This window comes from Chroicocephalus ridibundus, chromosome 1, assembly GCF_963924245.1.
Source record: "Chroicocephalus ridibundus chromosome 1, bChrRid1.1, whole genome shotgun sequence".
Taxonomy (NCBI): domain Eukaryota; kingdom Metazoa; phylum Chordata; class Aves; order Charadriiformes; family Laridae; genus Chroicocephalus; species Chroicocephalus ridibundus.
In genome coordinates, this window is record NC_086284.1 from 207,230,000 (window position 1) to 207,250,778 (window position 20,779).

General features: G+C 41.0%; 1 protein-coding gene across 10 annotated transcripts in view; it reads right to left on the minus strand.

The window, feature by feature from the left end:
• Positions 1–2,558: 2,558 nt before the first annotated feature.
• The window catches only part of MAGI2 (membrane associated guanylate kinase, WW and PDZ domain containing 2), a 755,492-nt gene continuing 737,271 nt past the window's right edge, over positions 2,559–20,779 (minus strand). For 7 of the 10 annotated variants that reach the window (XM_063323526.1, XM_063323523.1, XM_063323524.1 and 4 more), the window contains one exon: positions 2,559–5,561. In XM_063323526.1, the coding sequence (XP_063179596.1) occupies positions 4,762–5,561 (800 nt within the window). In that variant the 3' untranslated portion in view covers positions 2,559–4,761. Of the gene's footprint in view, positions 5,562–20,424; positions 20,536–20,779 lie in introns of all 10 variants that reach the window. The other 3 variants (XM_063323529.1, XM_063323527.1, XM_063323528.1) reach the window with 2 other exon arrangements.

Sequence of the window (20,779 nt, forward strand, 5' to 3'; positions counted from 1 at the left end):
CGGCAGTGTACCAAGAAACTTTTCCCCTTCACACCAAAGCTTCCCTCCAAGCAAGGAGAAATGTGGAAGGCGACATCCTCATTAGCGGAGATGTGCTCTTCTACTTACGTGTCTGCAGTTCTGGCCCGGTGTTTCTGCTGCAGCAGGGGTGTACAGAAAGACCATAGCAGCTAAGACAGAAATGTGCCTGCGGCTTTGCCTTGTCCTTGCCTTTGTAAAATGAATTTGCAGACTGCCAGTAGAGATCATGGCATGTTGCAGCCACAAAACCTGGCCTGAATGCTTGGATCACTATCAGTACAGATGTGTAGCTATACTAGCATTGATGAAAAACCAGTATTTGTACTTGCAAATGGAGCTACTGGTTGCATCTAAAGTTAGTACATCTAATCAGTAACTGCTGCTGGTCTCTGGAGCCCAAGACCGATGATCTGTGTTGGGCTTCAATACGAGGTATTGGGTATGTCTACATGTTTTTATGACACCCAGGTGTACGTTAATGACTTGGCCAGTGTCAGTAACTGGTCATGACACGTCTCAGCAGAGCTGTCTAATGTGCAGCTGCTGAGAGGCTGAGGTAAGGTAGAGGTTGAGAGTGTGAGGTAGAAGTTAAGCGGCAAATGATGTCAGCTGGTGAGAGAGGGCCAGAAGGAAAGAGGAAAAAAAGAGAAAGACAAAGTTCTGAGGGACAGAAGCAGGAAATGGAGAATGGAAGAATTAATCCTCTGAAAGACAGCAGGACTTTGATCTCAGCGTTAGGATTAAGAACAAAAGCAGTGGGGAGCTGTGAAAGAAGAGGAGAGATTTAGGGTAGATGTGGTGGTGCTGAGGGCACCTGGGGTGTAGAGGAGGATAAGTATGAGATGTTCATATTCAGCAGAGGCAGCGCAAATCAGGCTGAAGCTGATCTTTGATGGAGTTGAGAAATTCTTGGCAATGGTGGTTGGCTGCACATTCAGACGGGAGATGGAAAGGTAAGAAATGGGGCCGTGCTTGAACTTCTGCATCTATTCCTAGCAGACAGCTATCCACAGTGGTGCTAAATTGTTGGCAGTCTTATCAGCAGGGCCACGGAGTAGGTAGATGTATGGGCTACAAAGGTCCCTCCTGGTTAGGGGAGGGTATTGCAGAGAAACCAGTGCAGCCTGTGCTCTGTTGTACCTAGATGAAGAGTGTTGTCAGTCCAGCAGCTTTCTGGAAGACAATATGGCATCTTTGGCAAGACCTTGCGGGAGTTGTTGAATTTTCTCTTTTTTATTAAACTTGTTTGAAGATCCGCTCTTCCAGGCCCTGCAGTTTGTTTGTGTGCATTTCCTAAAGATACTGAGCAGAGAAATACCTGGAGAGAACCCCAGAGCCAACATTTGGCACCGATTAAGAAAAGGGCTGCGCCAATGTCTGCTGTGAGGTTTTTACCTAACCCCATCAGAACCTGCATCAAAATAAATGTCCAATTTTGTGTGTTGTTGCATAGGTACGAAAAGGTAGATAAAAACGGGTTGTAAGACGGGCAATGCAATGCAAACCCGGTACTACTACGTTTAAAAGAGAAAGGACATGTTATTATCAGGAAAAGCTGGACTGGGCAGAGTAACGTACTGGTGAGGCTACACGGCTTCAGCACACCTCCCCGTGGTACCTCTGGGTCTGACTTGGGCCCACACTCAGATTTCTGACCATGACAATGGTGGTTATTTCAAGAGCAGTAACTATTTGGTACTATTTGCGGAGTACATATAACGCTTCAAATTAGTTATGTGTTTGTTGTAATGAAAAACGATGTCATTAGTTCAGCTGATTCTAATTTTTTAAGCATCAACCTTCTGAAAAACGAGGCTCTGACAAAACTGACTCAGGGTGTGTGAAGGCAAATGATTATTTTTAAAGACAAATTTATTTTAAAGAAAGAGGAAATTTTTATTTTAAAACAAGTCGTATTTGGGTGAAAAATATTGGTAGTTTTCCAGCCAGCACATCTTATGGCGCCTACAGTCTGTAAACTGGTGATTTATTTTGCCTAACTGAAGGTGAGGAGTATTTTTCTGTTCAGTTCAAGAAGGGATGGATTAGACCCCAGAAGAGGCTGCCTGGTTACCATTATTTTTATGATGCTTTCTGAGACGACGTAAAGAAAACTGGAAACCAAACTGTGTCCCCTTCACACGGCTTTCTAGGGCTAGTGGGAGCTGCCAGATTCCTTTGGTGTATATGGTGTTTGCTCAGAAGTTGTCTCTCAGTGCTGGGTGTCTGTCCTGCGTCTCCTGGGACTGGAGGGAGAATAAAAGTTCAAGTTTCTCCACTAAGGGAGAGGTTTCTCTGCATCTGTGTAGCCTCGTACACCTTAAGTTGCCTACACAGAATTTGTTTGGTCACCTACGTGTATATTCATAAATTATACCCCTCTTTGGAGTAAGAAATCAAAACGGAGCATTCCCTTTTCTATAATGCAGTAGTTAATTATTCTACTCATATGCATGTAAATGTTTCTCAGTGTAACACTGAAGCCTGTTACTCAAAATTAACACAGAAATTGAAAAAAAAAAAAGATTTTTGGATATATATTTTATTTGACAGTGGTTTAGAATATCATACAGTAAACAAGATTTCTGTAAAAGTTAATTTATCCATAGTGGTGCGTTTCATAAAAATAGTTGCTCACTTACAGCCTTTCTGTGACTATTAATACATGGAATTATATTTATAGAGATAGAGCTGTACAGGGTAAATTCACAGCTAACACTACACAGAAATATTATTTGGAATGGGGTTTAGATGATGTGCTGTCTTCACAGGTTATCGATTACAGCCGCATAAAGCAATTACTGCACAAGGAGTAGCTGTGAACTGTGCAAATTAGAGTTTATGCAAGCATAATCTCAACTGTTTTTCAGATTTCATTGTTTGCTTTCTTTATACATAAAAAATAAGATACTGGGACGTGCATCTACACTACAGAAGCATTGTCCAAAATCAGATTCAATAAATTAATGGCAAATTATATTGGAGTCTAGTTCAGGGGATAAAGATTTTTTTTTTTTCCCATTAAATAAGAGTTTTATAAACAGCTACATGGACTTGTGCTTTTTTAGAAATTATAAATGGATTTTTCTTTCTAAAAAAAAATTGTTTGAAAGCTGCAAAATCCTTGACTTGAGGCTTTTCAAATAATTGGACAGGAAGAAACATGCCTATAAATTTCTCAGTCCAGTGCAATGTTTGAAACATACAGTAATGTGCTAATTTCTTGGAACGAAGCCAATTTCAATCTAATTTTTCAGCAGAGCATGTGAGGAACTAAGATTGCTAGAGAACAATAATTTTTAAATACGACTTTTTGACAGTACCTAGCTTTATGTTTTTGTTTTTAATTACCAATGTATTATTGCCCAGGATTTTGTTTTAATTTTGACAGACAAATAAGCAGATGCACACTTACACAGACACACACGCATCTTTTTGAAACAAGATAATGACTGATTGACTGAACTCGGAGTTATTTCCTGTGAAGGCAGACTGGAATGTTTACCTGGCACTTAAGGCTTGAAATTCAAAACAGACAAGCAAGAAAGATAAAACCAAAAAAGACCAAAAAAAAGAAAATCAAAAAATAAATAAAATGGAGGTAGGGAAGAAATGACAAAATGAAAACCCTTTTGAAAATCGAAATATACCGAATTTACTGAATGAGGACACCGACAACTGTATTTCAGAAACCAGCCTAATTATCGTTAACGTGTGCCTGAAAGGCACCTGCTCTGCCAAACTGAGGGGATGAAAGGTGAGAGTGTCCTAACTAAAAGTAGATGGGTACGAAACATAGCACTGTTGACAAGTGAAGCTCTCGTTTTCTGCAGGAGGGAAAGGCCTTTCCTTAAGGAAACTGCAGCTTTTTCTCTGTGGCACTCTTCCTTCCATTGCAAGGGCCTTGCGGACGTCTGGGTTTTGAGCCTGGCCAATTGGTTTGCGTGCTACCTCGCAGGACTTGGGGAACCTGTAGTAAATCGCTTTTGAGAGTAATTTGCAAATACAACTCCACCCTAACTCCTTTCCAATGTACAGAAACATGGTTTGTTCACAAAAATGGCAGTAGAAATGGTATCACAGAAACGAATCCACTGGATTCCCCACTCCTCCCGTAGCGCCCAGTGAATTATGCTACAGGACTATCACGTGGACTATCCCAAAGCGATAACAGTGGAGACGTGTCATGGGTGTACAGTTCCAAATGATGCTTCAAAGAAACCCTTTAACCCCTGTCTAGATATGTCGAGAACAATTTATTTACAACATTTTAGCTCCATGAAAAGATCCTCTCTCGGTTTCAGCTTGCTCCGTGCAGTTTTATTTAAGGCGATGTTCCAGTTTGTGATTGCTCTTACTTGTTCCAGTTTCTTGATATAAAGTTTGAATGAAATCCAAGTCCTTCATGCAGTGGGAAAAAAATGCTAAAGCTACACTGCACTATCCTTCTCTGATGTACTGTCCTTCATATTGTTTTGGTTTCTTCCATAGCTGCCAAAGTCCCTAAAATGGAACTGGGACTTTAGGGTCGATTTTAATTCTCCGTGTTGACTATATGCTTTTGAACTTATTAGGTACTGTGCACATTGTCATGGAATTACACACTAATGTTTTCATTCCTCAATGCTTTGTGTATATGTGTGATAGTTAAAATAAATTAAAACAAACCAATGTGAGACAAAAACTAAGAAGAATGTTCTGCGTCAGTTTGAGACAGTTAGAGGGCAACAGTCCCTTGCTTTATCTGCTCATGGCAGAAGTACCAGACTTCAGGACGCTAGGTAGCTTATCTGAGCCAGGGATCTTCCACGGCCCTGGGGAGACCGTTGCCTTCCGAACTGTGGGGTTGGTGCTGCGAGTGCTAATGGAGTGGAGATGTCCCTTCCTGGGGAACTCGCTGGGTTTCCCGTCAGGGTCCCTCTGGCTGTGGTCCATATCGCTTCCAGGCGAGCTGCAGCGGTTGCTACTGTATGTCTTGGTAGCACCTGTATCAAGCCTGACATGGTCGGGTGCTGCAGCTGACTTCTTCTCACTGGTATTTGTGGGTTTGTGATCTTCTTTTTTGCTAAGAGATCCTCCTCTCTTGCTTTCCGGCTTCCTCAGCCTCCCAAACTGTTCATCACTGGTTCCAGCACACACGTGCTCTCTTGCGCCAGCCTCGATCATAATGCTGTGTCCCACCACTTTGCTTTCTGAGGTGGGCCTGCCACCGTCAGTGGTCTTATTTTTGCCTTCTGAATATCCTTTCCAAGAAGCCTCTTCATGCTTTGACCTGTCTACCTTTTTAGGACTTGCTGACCTTTCTCTTTGTTCTCCTAACCTTTTCTTTTTGTGACCGTTCACCGAAAGCTCCTTTGGTTTCCTTACGTCGTGTTCCCTCTTGATATCCCATGTTGCCTCTGGGCTTATCTGGTGAGAAGGGTCAGAGGGTGGGGCTATGTGTGATGAAGATAATGGTGAGATTATGTCGTCAAGGGAAAGAGCTACTTCCGGCAGACCTGGGGAGGTGGCAGAGGGAGCACTCCAGGAGTTTGGTTCGTCTGTTGCAACAACAAAGAGAAGGGAGTTAAGGGCGTATTCGGCCGCGCAGAGCGTGCATTACATAGGCACAGGTATTCTGAGCAACCCCAACACCCAAACCTCAGACCAGACTTAGACTCTTCTGTCTTGCATGAGGTGAAACTCCCAGGGGAGTCAATGGGGAGTAAAACAAAAATCACCTCCCTCCCTCCCAAAACAAAAGTCCAGGAGAAGCGAGAACCGCAGGGCTGGTAACGGCAAAGGATGAAAACCTCAGTCTTTTTTCTGCTTTCCTCTGCCTACGTTAAATTATTCTTAAAATAATAAAGGCACGTGCTCATGAAATCAAATTGCCTCTTTTGTAGCCGTATAATGGATTTCTTAGCTGGGCAATATCAGCGCTGTCTCTGAGGACAAATGAGAAGGACTTTCTGCCATCTATTAAACATGTCCCTACAAGCATATAATAATTGACAAGAATTTGTAGCTCAGATAAGGTCATCATTGAATTCTGTCTCATATTTTTTCTAAACAGATATAATATAGCGGTGTTTATGGCCCCACAATTCTTACAGGGTACTTACAAAGCTCTGCCTTTATATCACAGCGTCAGCCGCTGAGTCTCTCGGCTGCGCATTTTGAATTTCTCCTGGTTACTTAGCCTCAACACAATATGGTTGGATTGTGCAGATCCTGTTTAATTTCACTAAATAGACATCTCCTTTGCTGAATCATGATGATTTTCCTAATCCGTTGGTACAAAGGAGAATATTCTGAGATGCCTTTCTCTTGCATACGCAACTCTCATTTCTTTTGATTAACGTTCTGGCAGACAACGAGTCCGTCATGACTAATGACAGCACGACTCCTATTCTTACCCGTCTACACGGAGGTTAGAGAAATCACTGAACTTGGATAATGTCATTCCCTATTTAGCACCATTGCCTAGCTCTGAACGGTATGAGCAATAATCTGTCAGAGATGAAGGACTATCTTGGGGATCCATGGAAACGAGGTGGAACTCATTGCAAGAGCCGCATATTTCATGGGGGGAGAAAATGTAACCTTCTAGCTAAAAACAAGCATGGACTTCTGCAGGTCAGGACTAGTATCTCTCAGTGATCTCAACTGTCCTTTAAAAGATACATTTATTTTTCTCAGTGCTATGGCTGCCTTCAAATTATCATGAAGATGCACATCATCTCGAAAAATGGAATGGGTTTTACTGCCCGGCCTGGGATCTGCAGCTTGCTTGACTGAGACGGCACTTTTAAGTTAATAGCTTGATTGAGTGATTGCTGTCTTGCAGATAAAAATAGGAGAGACAATAGTGAGGTGGGTGACGTAAAGGGAAGGAGCAGTGCGGTTAGCTGAGGAGCTATTTATTTTCCCAGATGGTGTTTGTCATATGCTTTTGCATAATGAGCATATGTGTGGAGAGGATTAGCATTTGAGAGGGGAGAAAGTACAAGTTCTGTGTAAGACAAATAAACTTTGAGCTGGGAATCTAAATGGGCTGAGGGTCTCAACTGATTTTTTTTTTTAAAGAATCACACTTTCTTACCCTCCAGTTAAGACTGAGTAATGTACCATCTGCTCCCTGCTTGGCACTTGAGCAAGAAAAAATAAAGGGAAGGCTCATGCATGCAGAGTGATCAGCTCTTAGGAGCTTGCCTACAAAAAGCATCTGCTTTGATGGGCTACTTCTTTACCTCTGCTCTTCAGCGCTGCCCCGCCGGTGCAGGACCACAGGCTGTGCCTCATGAGGGAGGCACAGACCCCACCCCGGCTTCTTCCACATCTGGAATCCAGGGGATCCTATTTTGGTTAACACTTGAACCCGGGACCATGCATGGGGTCCATGTCACATTGTCTGGTTGTCTAAAACTACGCCTGGACTCTGCCGAGCGGCATGAAGCTGCCTGTGTGCACCAGCGAGGTACCTGAGCTAGCACTAAACAAGCCACCTTGGGCATAGAAAATTATTTGTACTTTTTATGGCATTGTCACACCTCCCCAGGGTTGAGGTGGCACCGAGCATTGGCCTTATCAACATATTTGACTCAACTACAGCCTTCATTCCCAGTTGTCTACAAGCTGGTGTCCTTTACTGAGTGGCAGCGAAGAGCAGTGGGTCATTACCAGGTCTCATGCAAGGCTCTGAGTGCATCTGAAGTTACAGAAAGGGCTTGTTACTTTGGGAAGTACCAGCTGCACACCAGTAAAATGGCCTGGAGAAGCAAGATGCTTTCGGGTAACAAGAGCGCCTCTGTGCAAAAGGTGTCACTATGCTCAGATCACCTGTTTCTTGTCCAGAACGAAAAGCCTGGTGGCCACCATTCAAAACCAGTGTGGCAAACACCTCTCACGGCTCCCCTGAGGCACAAAGGCAATATTGTACCGGTTATCTGTGGGACACTCAGGGGAGGAGATGTGGGGCTAAGTGACCTGGTATTTTATTCCCTAGACACGAGAGAACTGATTTATTAATAGACTGTCCCCCTACACAATTTTCTTTTTTTTTTTTCCTATTTTCTGTTTTTGGAGGGGAGGGAAAAACCACCAAATGTTGCAGTGAGAAACCCTAGTGGGTTAGAACCTACTTCAACAGAAATGAATCAACGTATTTGTTACATGTAATGATATATAAATATAGATATCTATAAATTAGGACATGCAATATTATACACATTACTGGATTTCTGCCCCTCCCCCAGAAAACCCTAAGAAAAAGACAACTTGGCCAACTAAGCAAGAAGACTTGTAGCCACAGGTTAAAGGGAAGTTTGGCTGGGGGAAAACCCCAGATGGGCCAGTGGCTGCAGTTTGTCTAAAATACCGTGCCTTCTTGCTGGGGAGGCACCTGTACAGGCTGTGGCTGGGTGAAAAATCCGCCATGAAATAAAACTATCATTCATATTCTGTGGCAATATAGTACTTGACAAAACGACTTTCTGTAAGGTTTAAGTACCATCATCTGAGACAGCCAAAACCCAACCTAACCTGTTTTTTCTTTCAAATGAAATGAAATTATGTAGAAAGTCATCCTCAGCCTTGGTAGACGCTAATGTCAACAAGGCATTGTTGCAATATGTCACTGGCTAGCGAGGAGAATACTGATGTGAGGGTATTGTAACCGACTTTCCTCTAATGTTTCAACATCATGGGAAAACATCAAAATTACTAGAGTAGAGCAAAGTGCAGTAATGTAAGTAATTTGTTGCTCAAAAGACAAACCTTTTAAAGAGCTGTGCTCAAGCCATAAGGGTTCATTTGCACTTGTTCAAACAGCATTGAAATGATTGCTTTTCCATAACAAATATAAACATGAGAAAAATGCAAAATTTTATTCTGTAGAGCAACCAAACTAATGATTTCTCTTTATGCTTATTCTGAAGTTATGGCTGCTTTTTGGAGCGAGTTATTAATAATTCTGGATTTTTTTTTTTTCCTGTATTTTTGAAGCTTTATATAAAACCTATATGTTAATTGTGAACGTAACCTACTTTTACTGTTATTCCAAAGTATCTCAAAATATTTTGCAAACATAGTAAATCGGAGACAGAGCAACGATTTTACTTTTTTCTCCCTTCACCTCTGGGAGGCTGAAGACAGGATTTGTTTAATAGAGCATGAGCTACTAATGCCCAAACAACTCACAAGCAGAAGTGACGGATATCACATTCAGTTGAAACTGCTGGAGAGATTTAGGGACGATGTAGTTTCATATTTGTTTCTGACTTTGTCACCATGGATATGATCCTTACTGTGGGAGAAATTGTTTTTCAAAGGTACACATCTCACTGAAGGCTAATAGATGTCTTCCTCCCTTCTTTGAAGGGAGAAAAGTCTCCCTTGACCTACTAATTTAGACAAGATAAATGAGCTGGGAGAAGCACTATAATCTGTCACTGTGATGGCATTTGATTTGGTGTAATTTAGTAGGTGTTTTCTGGGTGGCTTTTAGTTTCCACAAGCTCCTGTCATGCAGGTTGGCAGCGCTTCTCCACGGGCTGTGTGAGAATGACTCACCTACGACCTGTTTCACATAACTCCCAGGCAAGGAGTAAATTGCTAACTGAGTAAGAGACACCACAGACACAAGATCTTGAGCGTGTAGGAGGACAAGTAGGAGATGAACACAGCCATTTGGGAGGAAGAGTGACAAGGGCAACACATCAGGAGCAGAAGTTTTCTGTCTAAAAGCTTACTTGTTTGAGGTAGAACTGCCATATACAGGAATTGTTTGCTTTGCCACATCAGCTTACATACGTTCAGTGGAGTGGAAATGAGGGGACTACTCTCCTGTGTCTACTTGCTCCTCTCTCAACTCCAGCCTAGTCTTCTACCTGGATGCAGTGCTTGCTGATGACTTACATCTGAATCACTAGCAAAAGAGACCTGGCGTTACTGCTAATGGAGAAGACAGGTCTGTCTGTCTGTCTGAATTTCCGAGCGTTGCCAAGGTGCTAAGTCAGAGGAAAGAGCTCAGCCTATTGATAAGTTTATTTAATTTCCTGCAATACTTATGGTTTTTTCACAGGTCGCCCTTTTAAGATTCTGTCAGGTCTCGTCTTGCCGTGGTTATCTGCTCTGCCAAGATCTCAGGTCAACAGAGATTAGACCTCGGATTTGTTACTAGGTTCTCCTTTTGCATCCATATATTTAAAATAATTGTTGGTTTATCAAGAATGTGGGATTTTTCATCAGATAAAATTAACCATAAAATACTAGTATTGATTTATTTAATATTTAATAGTAATGTAAAAATTACATCACATTTTATTATCTAAGTACAATAAAATCTCAAGGCCTTTTAAATTTCCAAAGTATGTGAATAACGAACAATTTATTAAAGCTTTGAACGCTTTCAGTAGTCTGAATGAAACATTTCCTGAAATGTCTAAGCAGCTGTTTTTGTATCTTCACAGAATTATTTTTCTAGGGAATCAAAGAGGTTTTGATTAAATAAAAAATATGGTGCTTTTTTTTCCCCCCACTTTTTGTCTGAAATTATGTATTGCCAGAAGGTGGCAAACAGTTCTTACAGATGCTGCTAATAATGAAAATGGGACAAATTGTCCCCTGGTGAGTATCCACTAATGTTGGCAGCGTTGCACCAGGAACGCATTTGGCTCTTTCTCATTATAGCTTGACATGTCTGTGATGTTCCTGATTGCATTGGTCTCCTGCAGCTTTGTCTTTAACGCTCTCTAAGGGGGGATATTTCAGAATATTCAAAGAATCTTTAATCTTTCATCCTGGAGCTTCCACAACCCAGACATACAGCACCATTTGTCTCCTGAAATAAATGATTCTCTGAGGTTTTGATAGTTAGAAAAGCCCTTGGTACCTTCTGCCCAGCTGCCCGCCTCATGCAAACGTGACACAATATGCCACCCTTTCCCCCAACCTCTCCCGGAAAGTGAGTAGCAACGGGCTCTGCTCCCACCGTTCAGGTTCCCTATGCCTCTGGCTATAAATTTGCCCTTCTTGTTAATTATTCATTAGTGCTATGCAAATGTTTTCCTTCAAATTATACTTTGCCTGGCTCCCCTTCCACGTCCAGATCCCTCAACACCAATAGCTCTGGAAATGAACGTCAATGGATTTAGGTGCCTTCTGCTGTGGTATGGTCCTTCTTTTGGTCAGTCACCACGGGCACATCCAGGTGGTATAGCCATCATTAGCACTGCCCTTATGCTTTTTTTTTTTTTTAAGCTATGATAGCAGTGTGCTATGGGTGCAAAATGTACAGAAATTACATACCTACCATATACATCTACAAAATAAATCCAGGCTATACCCAGTTATTTTGGCGTACGAACTACTTTTCCTTTCCTACACATGCAGTTAAGTCATCTGTTTGGTACTGTGAAGTCTTGTTTCTGATGCAATGAAAACCTAATCTAATTTCTGGCTATCAGAACGTAACCACACTTATTATACTGCTTGCCTGTTTGTACTCAGCAATGTCATGGTGACTCTGAATGTTTATAGCAGCTGGTAAAGGTAACTTTGTTTAAGAGTGGAATTTTTCTGCTTTCTAGTAATTTGGTTCTTTGGCTTTGCACGTTTGTTTTTGCCAAGGTTGAGGATGGTTGGTCAGGGTACCCAGAGTGAGGTAACGCAGGGTAATTGGCACTTTCGGAAAAGTAGAATGATTTGTTAAGAAAGACAGATGTTTGGAATATGAAACAGTGCCAGGCCTAGTATCTCTGTCAGCAAAGCCAAAACGCATTTTTATTTTTGTCACTGGTCTAATATTGGAAGAGGGGGGCCACAATGAGTACTGGGAGCTATCGGTGACATGGCTTCTGCAGACGCCCCCAAGAACTGAAGAGATGTGACTGTAAATCAGTAAACTTCAATGATTTAATTTTACACCCAGAAAACTCAGAAAATTCAGTCATTGACCTGTTCCAACACCAGGAAGCACAACTCTGCTTCCTGCTTTATTCAGTTCCCCATTGATACTCGGATGCTCTACTTCTTTTCATGTTACTAATGATTACTGATGAGCATCAATTTAGTTCCTTTGCGTTTATTATACCCATCTTCCATTGTATACTTTACCTAGATTTTAAATGGAAGATGCTCCAAATATTTTTACAGCAAAGATGGTGTTCATAGAGTCCTTGCAAGGGCCATCTGATCTCTTGGAATGATCACATAGAATCATAGAATCATAGAATTGCTGACGTTGGAAGGGACCTTTAAGATCATCGAGTCCAACCTTTAGCCTACCCTGACAAGAGCCACTTCTAAACCATGTCCCTCAGTGCCCCATCTACCCTTTTTTTAAACACCTCCAGGGATGGTGAATCCACCACCTCCCTGGGCAGCCTATTCCAATGTTTAATAACCCTTTCAGTGAAAAAATGTCTCCTAATATCTAATCTAAACCTCCCCTGACGTAACTTGAACCCATTTCCCCTTGTCCTATCACTTGTCACCAGGGAGAAATCTCAGGTAAAATTCACTTTCATCACCATTTCTGTACTCTGCATGGAGTTTTGTTAGAAAAAGTGCTCTCATGTTCAGAGCTCTAATTTGAGAATTATTGAAATACACTTCAGAAAGAGCAGATTGTTAGTTACATGTGGAAGACCAAATCTTCAGAAGCTCAGGAAATGATATTGCTTGTTTTTAGAGCTAAGGGAACAGAGAGAAAAGGAAAATTTGAACTTGAGGCAGAGAGGACAAAACTGCATATTGCAAGGAAAAAAATTTTTAAAACCTTTTAGAAAAATTCGGAATGTTTTCTTGAAACAAGAAAGTCAGACACATTGATTTGAGTTGGCTTTAATCTGTAGAAAGTGCTATGAATGAAAATACTTTTCAGTTTTTTATGTATGTATTCTTTAAAGATGGTTAACAAAGAAACACGGGAAGTGACTGCTCTGACTTGGAGAGTTCCTATTCTTATTCTGCACTGTTTCTGATCCTACACTATTCCCAGTGCATCCTCAGTAAATCCCTTCCCCTGAGTTAGTTGTTTAATCATGGACCTGCTTCACCAGTATTTTACTGTCCTAATCACTTGAGATAATAATTTGATTGCCTTACACAGCCAGAGAGAGAGGTGTCTCAGAAGACCTATGGAAACAGATGTCTGCTCTTCTGTTGAACAGGTACACAACCAATGTTGGGGAGCTCCTTCTGGGAAGCCCTTTTGGAGGCTGTGGGTCAAGGCTGAGTGGCTGGACACAGAGATCCACACCCATCGCCCCACATCAGGCCCTTTTTAGCAAGCAGGGGTCACCACAGGTAAGTGGCCTGAGACCTTTCAGGTTAATACAGGAGATAATTAATGAATTCAGAAACACTCAGGGCTTTTACTCTGTAGAGCAGATGGACTGGATTGTCTCCAGGGCTTGGATGATCCTGGGGTGCTGCATCTAACTTTAGCCCTCTCCTGGTTACCCTGCCATTGTTCACTCCTTAAATATAAATCACTTCCATAAAGAATTCAGTGTGATTTTGTAATAATGCCCAAACACTGCGCCATTTGCCTCCCTTCAACGTCAGTCACACCTTACAGCAGGGCCAAGATAATTTTAACACTGCTTTTACAACAGCAAAAATGAAAAAAGGTAATTTTTCTATGCAGGAAAATACCACCTAAAGTGCAGAATGGGAGAGGGAAAAATAATCAAGAGCCGCACTTACAAACTGGTCATATTTCAGACCTGAAACAGGTAAATTAATTTAGTAAATCAATTTACTGATTTACTATAATAGTCTTCTGTCTGTGAATCTTAAGGCCAGATGATTATGAATACACAGTTTATCACTCATTCCAAGACCCATTTTAGCTTGTTCAATAGATATGGATCTAGTAAACAGCCCTATCCATTAAATATTTAAGCCAATGACCATAATCACTAATCTGAGTGAACTCGGTAAATTTGATTTTTCCTTGAATCAAGTTAATGTATCTGCATAAATGTTACAGGATTACTCGCTAATGCTGTGAAGAGCTGAAATGAAAAGTTGCAGCCTGCACAGCGCTTTTACCCTCCACAGCAAGCTCCTCACCCCCGCGTCACTGCTAAGTGTACGGACAGCCTAAGTGCTAGTCTTGAGTGATGTTGCTCTAACCACGCGTTGTCATTCACTAGGTCCTTCAGGCGGTTTGGTACCCTTCTTGAAGTGCTGAGCGTCTCGCGTATCTATCAGATCAGAGCTACTCAGGCAGCAGAACCTCGTCCCTCCAGTAAAGAATGTTTTATTTTTGCTGTGTGGTCAGGCAGTAGAGTAGAAGCTGCAGAAACCTCAGCAGTTCTCTTCCAGAGCCATGTTGGAGCTGGAAAATCTACATTGCAAGTTACTGTATAATTAAAAAAGATAATGACTTTAAAATTAGTTTTTATTAATAGAATTAAGCCACATTAAGTCATAAAAGGTGTTCATAAATATGTTAATAGAATGTGTGGTATTAATGAAAAACATTCTGCAGAGACTGAATAATTTAAGAGTTCGATATTACACACTTAATTAAACTTAAATATTAAAATTATTAATTATCACAGCTAAAATGGGCATTAACAGTAGATATCACATCCTGTCTGGTCAACAAATAGCTGTCACGATTAAAGGTATGTAGATAATACATAAAAATTATTTAATAAGTGAGGAATTTGGAGCATTTTGACTGTATAAGAAATGCCCTTAGAAAGTTGGTTCTGGCAGGTGCTGAGTGTTGGCGGTTATCACTTAAGATCACAGCAGGACTTTAAGCAAAACACATAACTTGGTTCAAACGCATCCTTATTTACAAAGCTCATGAATAAGTATTCCCGTGCTGCTTAGGGTGGAAGCTGCGGAATTAGTTTAGCCTCTCTTTAGCAAACTCTTTTCAGACTGGAGGCTGCTGGGTGCCGAAGGTGCAGAGCTGACCCTGGGACCACGCTTGCTGTCAGGGCTGTTGTGCTATCTGATATCCTTTGGACGCTGAGACAATTTTCTCTGAAAACTGTGTAATGAGATGGAAGCGGACGAATAAATGAAAGTCACATTGTAATATTCAGCTCCTAATGAGTAAACACAAACTAACGTGGTGTTAGAAACCCCATATGTTTAAAGTTCTGGGTTGCATATGTGTTGCCATAGCTCAACAAAATACTCTACGGTCATGTTCGTTAAGTGTTGATTGGAGAGTGAAAGTTACCTCATATTGTCAAAGTGAAAAAAATGCATTTCATTTTCTCAGGGTTTTTTCCCAAGCTAGGAGTAACAAGCTACGAGAAATCTGACAAGAGGCCACGAGCTCTGCTAACCTCTCCCTGAGGTCGGGCCACAAAGCATCAGCCGGGAATTGCACCACGGGATGGCGGAGTGAGAACGGCAGGGGCAGGACCAACTGCAAGTCCCTTTATGGGCAAAGAATCATAGAATGTGTTGGGTTGGAAGGGACCTTTACAGGTCATCTAGGCCAACCCCCCTGCAGTAAGCAGGGACGTCTGTAACTAGATCAGGTTGCTCAGAGCCTCATCAAGCCTGGCCTTGAATGTCTCCAGGGATGGGGCCTCCACCGCCTTTCTGGGTAACCTGTTCCAGGAGCTTGCATTCTCCTCGCTAATAGTTGGAATAACAGCTTTTTTATGTTGCTATGTGACCTTTTAGACTCATAAAATTTCCCATGCCAACATTGAGAGTCCTAAGAGGCCCTATTAGTTTAATTTAGCCTTGGGTATCACAGCATCAGGCTTTTCTGATACAGCTTGATTGCCTCTTGTACTTTTATCACTTGTATCGCTTGTATCTTGTATCGCTTTTTGTACGTTCATGGCTGTGCCATGAGTTGATAGCTGTTTGTGGATTCTTTTGAGCAAGCTAAAAAGCCAGACCTTTTACACCTGGATAACCACAGATCAATTAAAAGATCATGTAAATGAGCCCATTGTATCCTGAATTCAGCTGATGTTCTTAAAGATGGAGTCTGTCAGGAGGTGTGAAGATAAAATGTTCTTGTTCATGTCAAGTTTGACCTCTCCAAATCACTATTTACTTAAAAATGTAGATGTGTGGCTCTGCTCTCCTATGGGGAAATGCATGCCATTGGAGAAAACTGAGTGTGCTGAAGAGATTGTCAAGCATTGGAACAGGCTGCCCAGGGAAGAGGTTGAGTCACCATCCCTGGCGGTATTTAAAAGACATCTAGATGTGGTGCTGAGGGACATGGTTCAGTGGTGGACTTGACAGTGCTAGGTTAACGGTTGGACTCAATGATCTTCCAACCTAAGTGATTCTATGTGGAAACAGTTTTAGATCCCTTGGAGTCTAGGCATTGAAGTGGTTACTGCACAACCTTCATGATGAGAATTATTGGGCCAGGCCACAGGTATAATGGTTTGTGCTGTCATACTGTTCCCTTCAATACATAACTCTATATTGCAAGGATACCATCAGAAATGCGTAGGTAAGCCAACTCTGATTAAGAACAAGTTGGGGTGATGCAGTCTTGCTATTAATTGAGGGCCCATTGCAAATTTGCCAATGAGAGGGACTGCAAAATGGTCATCAGGAGAAGGATTTTATGGGACGTTACGCTGCAACAGCAGAAGACTGGACTTATTCCTATGGCAAACTGCAAAGACTCAGTAAGTGCTACTGAATTCCCATTTTTCCTATTTCTTCGGATTACAGGAAGAAAGGAAAACTGATGCTGTGAAGACAGAGAAATGGCTGCCTTCTTTCAAGCCCTGTATTTTGGGTGCCTATCTTCTAATATCGTCAACTGGATGGGAATACAGGAAGACACAAAAAAATGTTAGAAAAAGATTTGTGGGTGGGACTTTTCCCTTCTTTGTCTGGTAAATCTGCTTGCCAGTTTATGTGAACAAAACCAGGGATAATGTTTGTTCATCGGTTTTATTCACTGTAGTTTAGCTGTAATTATCTACACTTTACACCATATTAGTAAATCTACTCCATAATATTATATTATAATAATTAAGCCTTGGTAATAAGAGAACTTGCTCAACAGCCTTATTATTAAATCTTTGCTCAGATGTGGGGGGACACTGCCAATTTTGGTGTGGATTATATGTGTGGATTAGTGAGGTTCTGCTTTAATAATAATACTGAGTAGTCGACTAGGAATTTTAATCTTTAAAGTGCTTTTCAAGCATTAAATAATTAATCCCCATAACACTCCCATGAGATAGGTAAGTAAATATTACTATCCCTGTTACACAGATGGGGGAAGTGTGGGTTGGAGAATTCAGCTGGACTAGCCAAAGCCACTGGGAGTGTAATTGCCAAAGCAATATTTAGGACTATGGAAAGGACTCAGTATTTTTGCATTTAAAAAGTAAGGAAAAGGGAAAAGGTCTCGTCTCCCTGGAAGCTCAGAAACATTGCCACAAAACTCAAAATGTCTTCCAATATGTCCCTCTTTCTTTCAAAACTGTATTTTCTATTTCTATATCAAGGGATACCTATGTAAAAGGTCTGCATATCTTTTAAAATAGAAATTTGCTGTAAGACAGAAATAACTACACGCACCCACCTACACATACACAGTTATTTAACAGAAGGATGTTCTACTTTCCTGCCAGCTGCTACATATTTATTAAATACTAAAGACATGTTTGTAAAGCAAATTTTAATATTCAATTTTGTCCTTGAATAGTTTTTACCCATAGCAATAAAAGAGCTAGAACCTTTGGGAGCCCATATTCAAATTGCCTGATGGTTTTAGACCAATTTTATTAACCAGTATGTTGTTTCATTCAGTTAGTCCTTTTTTTTTTTTTTTTTTACACACCACAGGTTCCTGAAATTAAGTTGGTATTGCTAGAAATAAGAAGGTGGTATTGGAAATGCAGCAGGAATATGAATGAATGTTTGCAGTTCCACCAAGGTGGTCACAGAAGGAAAGGGCACTTTTCCAAAATTACTATTGATTTTTGCACTGACATCAGATGAATGATATATGGGGCAGTTCAAGTTTCAAATAACACCCAACCTCAGCTCTGGAGATTTATAAAATGAGCATTAAAAACACGATGAATTGGATTATCTGATCAGTACTCTGAACAGGTAGGAGTATCTGGTTTGGATGCACGGGCCAAGATGCTTTAGCCATTTATTAGACAAACACAAAAGCTTCAGACATACTAACAGAGTTAAAGAACTAGAAACAGGCAATTTGCAGCTGACTGGAGATTTCTGATGGGTTTAGCTGTATTCAAACAATAAATACACAGTATAAGCTCCCAATTTTTCATATATTTTTGCAAATATAAATGCAGTGGTACTAGTAAGGGCTACCACACCCATGGTGCAAGGAAGCACAGGCACATATCACTTGATCTGGATGTACTTTCTAAACCACCTTCTAGAACCTGCATCTCCCCTGTGCTGTACCTAACGTGAAGTAAGCCTGCTGCTCCTCTTCCGTAAGCGATTGTTTATACAAAATGGAACAATTCCCGTGGGAGAAACATGGACTCATAACAGACTGCACGATGGTGTTACGGTAGGGGCCTCTCCTGAGGCATGCTAGAATGGTCAATATATCTGTTCTACATCAGTTAATTTGACTTACATCCTTGGCCAGTGCTCTAATGAATGGTAGCACAGCCACAATTTTGGCTGGGGAAAGACCCATGGCAAAACTGGCTCTTTAGGAAAATCCTTCCCCTCAAAACCCTTTCATTAAAAACACCTGAAATGGAAACATTTTATAACACAGATATTTTCATTTGACCTGTTATTATTTTTCTTTTGATCAAGTATTTCAGTTTTGGCCTTGACTCAAACTAAATTGCTTTTGATTTTCCGGATATATTTTACTGGGAAAAAAATTCTGCCCTAACACTTCCTGCCAAATAAATAATCAGAAGCATTCACAGCTGAGTGACTGTGCAAAACTAACTTTCGCTGTATTTATAGAGGGTGTACGTTTCTACTTATTTCAGGAAAAAAAGACTTATTTCCTGCGTTTGTTATGCTACAGGAGGAAAAATAAAGATAATGCATAGAAAGTTGTGGTTATAAATACCTAGCACTTGTGGTGGAACTGCAGTTCACTGACCTTCCTATGCTTGACAGCTGGGACCTGCAAAATGGCCCTAATGTCAGCCTGGATTTTTAACCTCATGATCTCTCTGAATTCCTTTTAGTGAAGAACAAAGCAGAAGTAAGGTGAGAATGACTGCAAGGAATCATGCAATTCAGATTTCTACATGATGCAGGAACTTCTGTGTTGCTAGGACGTCTCCGATGGTGACACGCACACTTGGAACAACATGGCTACAATTTTCAAATGGTCTCTAGATGTGTCCAGCTCTGCCCTAGCAAAGTATAGGGACATGTCTGTGTTCAGAAAATTCTTATTTATAGACACAAATTGGAAATAAACTGTAACTGGAAACACACGCAAGCAATCGATTACCCGGATTTGCACGCCCCAAACTGACACCTTAAGCACAGTTCAGTGCCTGGGTGCTGGGGGCAGGAATTCTGTGGGCATCACACTGGAGGAGCTGCTCGAAGCTCAAAGGCTAGGAGGCTTATACCTTTGCGTGTAACTCCCTTTTTATTTCCAATCTGTCTACTTCAATAGTGTGAGACTGGCCTTATAATTTTAGCAAATATACTACATTGTGCAAAATCAACAGCAGACAGACTGAATGCATCCGAACACTTCTGTGTTTTCTGTGATGACAGCAATCAATAAAAAAAAAATAGGAAAAATAAGTTTTTCTTTTCCTTTTCTTTCCAGGTATCATTTCTGGGCCATGACGGTGTATTACAAATTTGATGTATCTGAACACTCTGCGCAGTTTGATCTGATTTATGAAGAAAATAGCTTGAAATCAAGTGCAAAGTGCCATGTGTAAATTCAGCACAGCCACTGGGTTTAAAAAATGAGTATTGCCTTACAGCATGTTCCAAAAAAGTCTTCAATTTTACATTAGTTATTTCTTCAAGAGGCTGCAAATAAATATCGTTTGAGATCAGCATCTAACTTCCACCTTCACATTCCCAATGTTTGCAAGCCGAGTACCATAAGGAAGGGGAAAATTATGGCCTTGGTTCTTGAAGGTTTAAGGTTTTCTACCCGAAAAATCATATTCAGAGGATAAATTTTTGACAGGAGAAAAATCGGATATACAGCAGACCTATGGCTGTGTTTCTTGCACTAGCAGCAGTGTAACACGAAGAACCAGTTATCTAGGATGTTAAAAGACATCTGAAAAGCGCATAGCTGCTTTGATATCAGACAATCAGTTATGAAAGAAAAGTCGAATACTATAGAAACTATTAAGCGAGCTAGCATGTAAGGAAAAGTTGGAAAAGACTCTATTAACAGTTGTGAGAAACAAAAGCGTATTAGAGAAAGATAATATACATGCAGAGTTTACAAACCGTGTCTTTAGGGTGGCCCAATAAGTAGAAATATGGGGACCCATGCTTGTCACTTTTCATGCACATGGAGAGACTGGAAGGTACCATTCCTAAAGGAAGGGGAGGAACAGCCTAGGACCAATCATTAGAATTAACAGAACCAGTGACATACAGATATTTTACTTTTGTTAGAGCAGAGAATTCTTAGTAAGTTTAGAACAATTGAGTAAAAAGCTTGTATGTAACAGGAAAGACGTATTTCTGTAAAGCTAAGACAAATAAGCATGCTGTAAGTCTAAATATTAGTGGATGACTGAAACTACTGTGCATATATATTCAGGACGTAGATTCACCTGGCCTATGGATGTGGAGTACA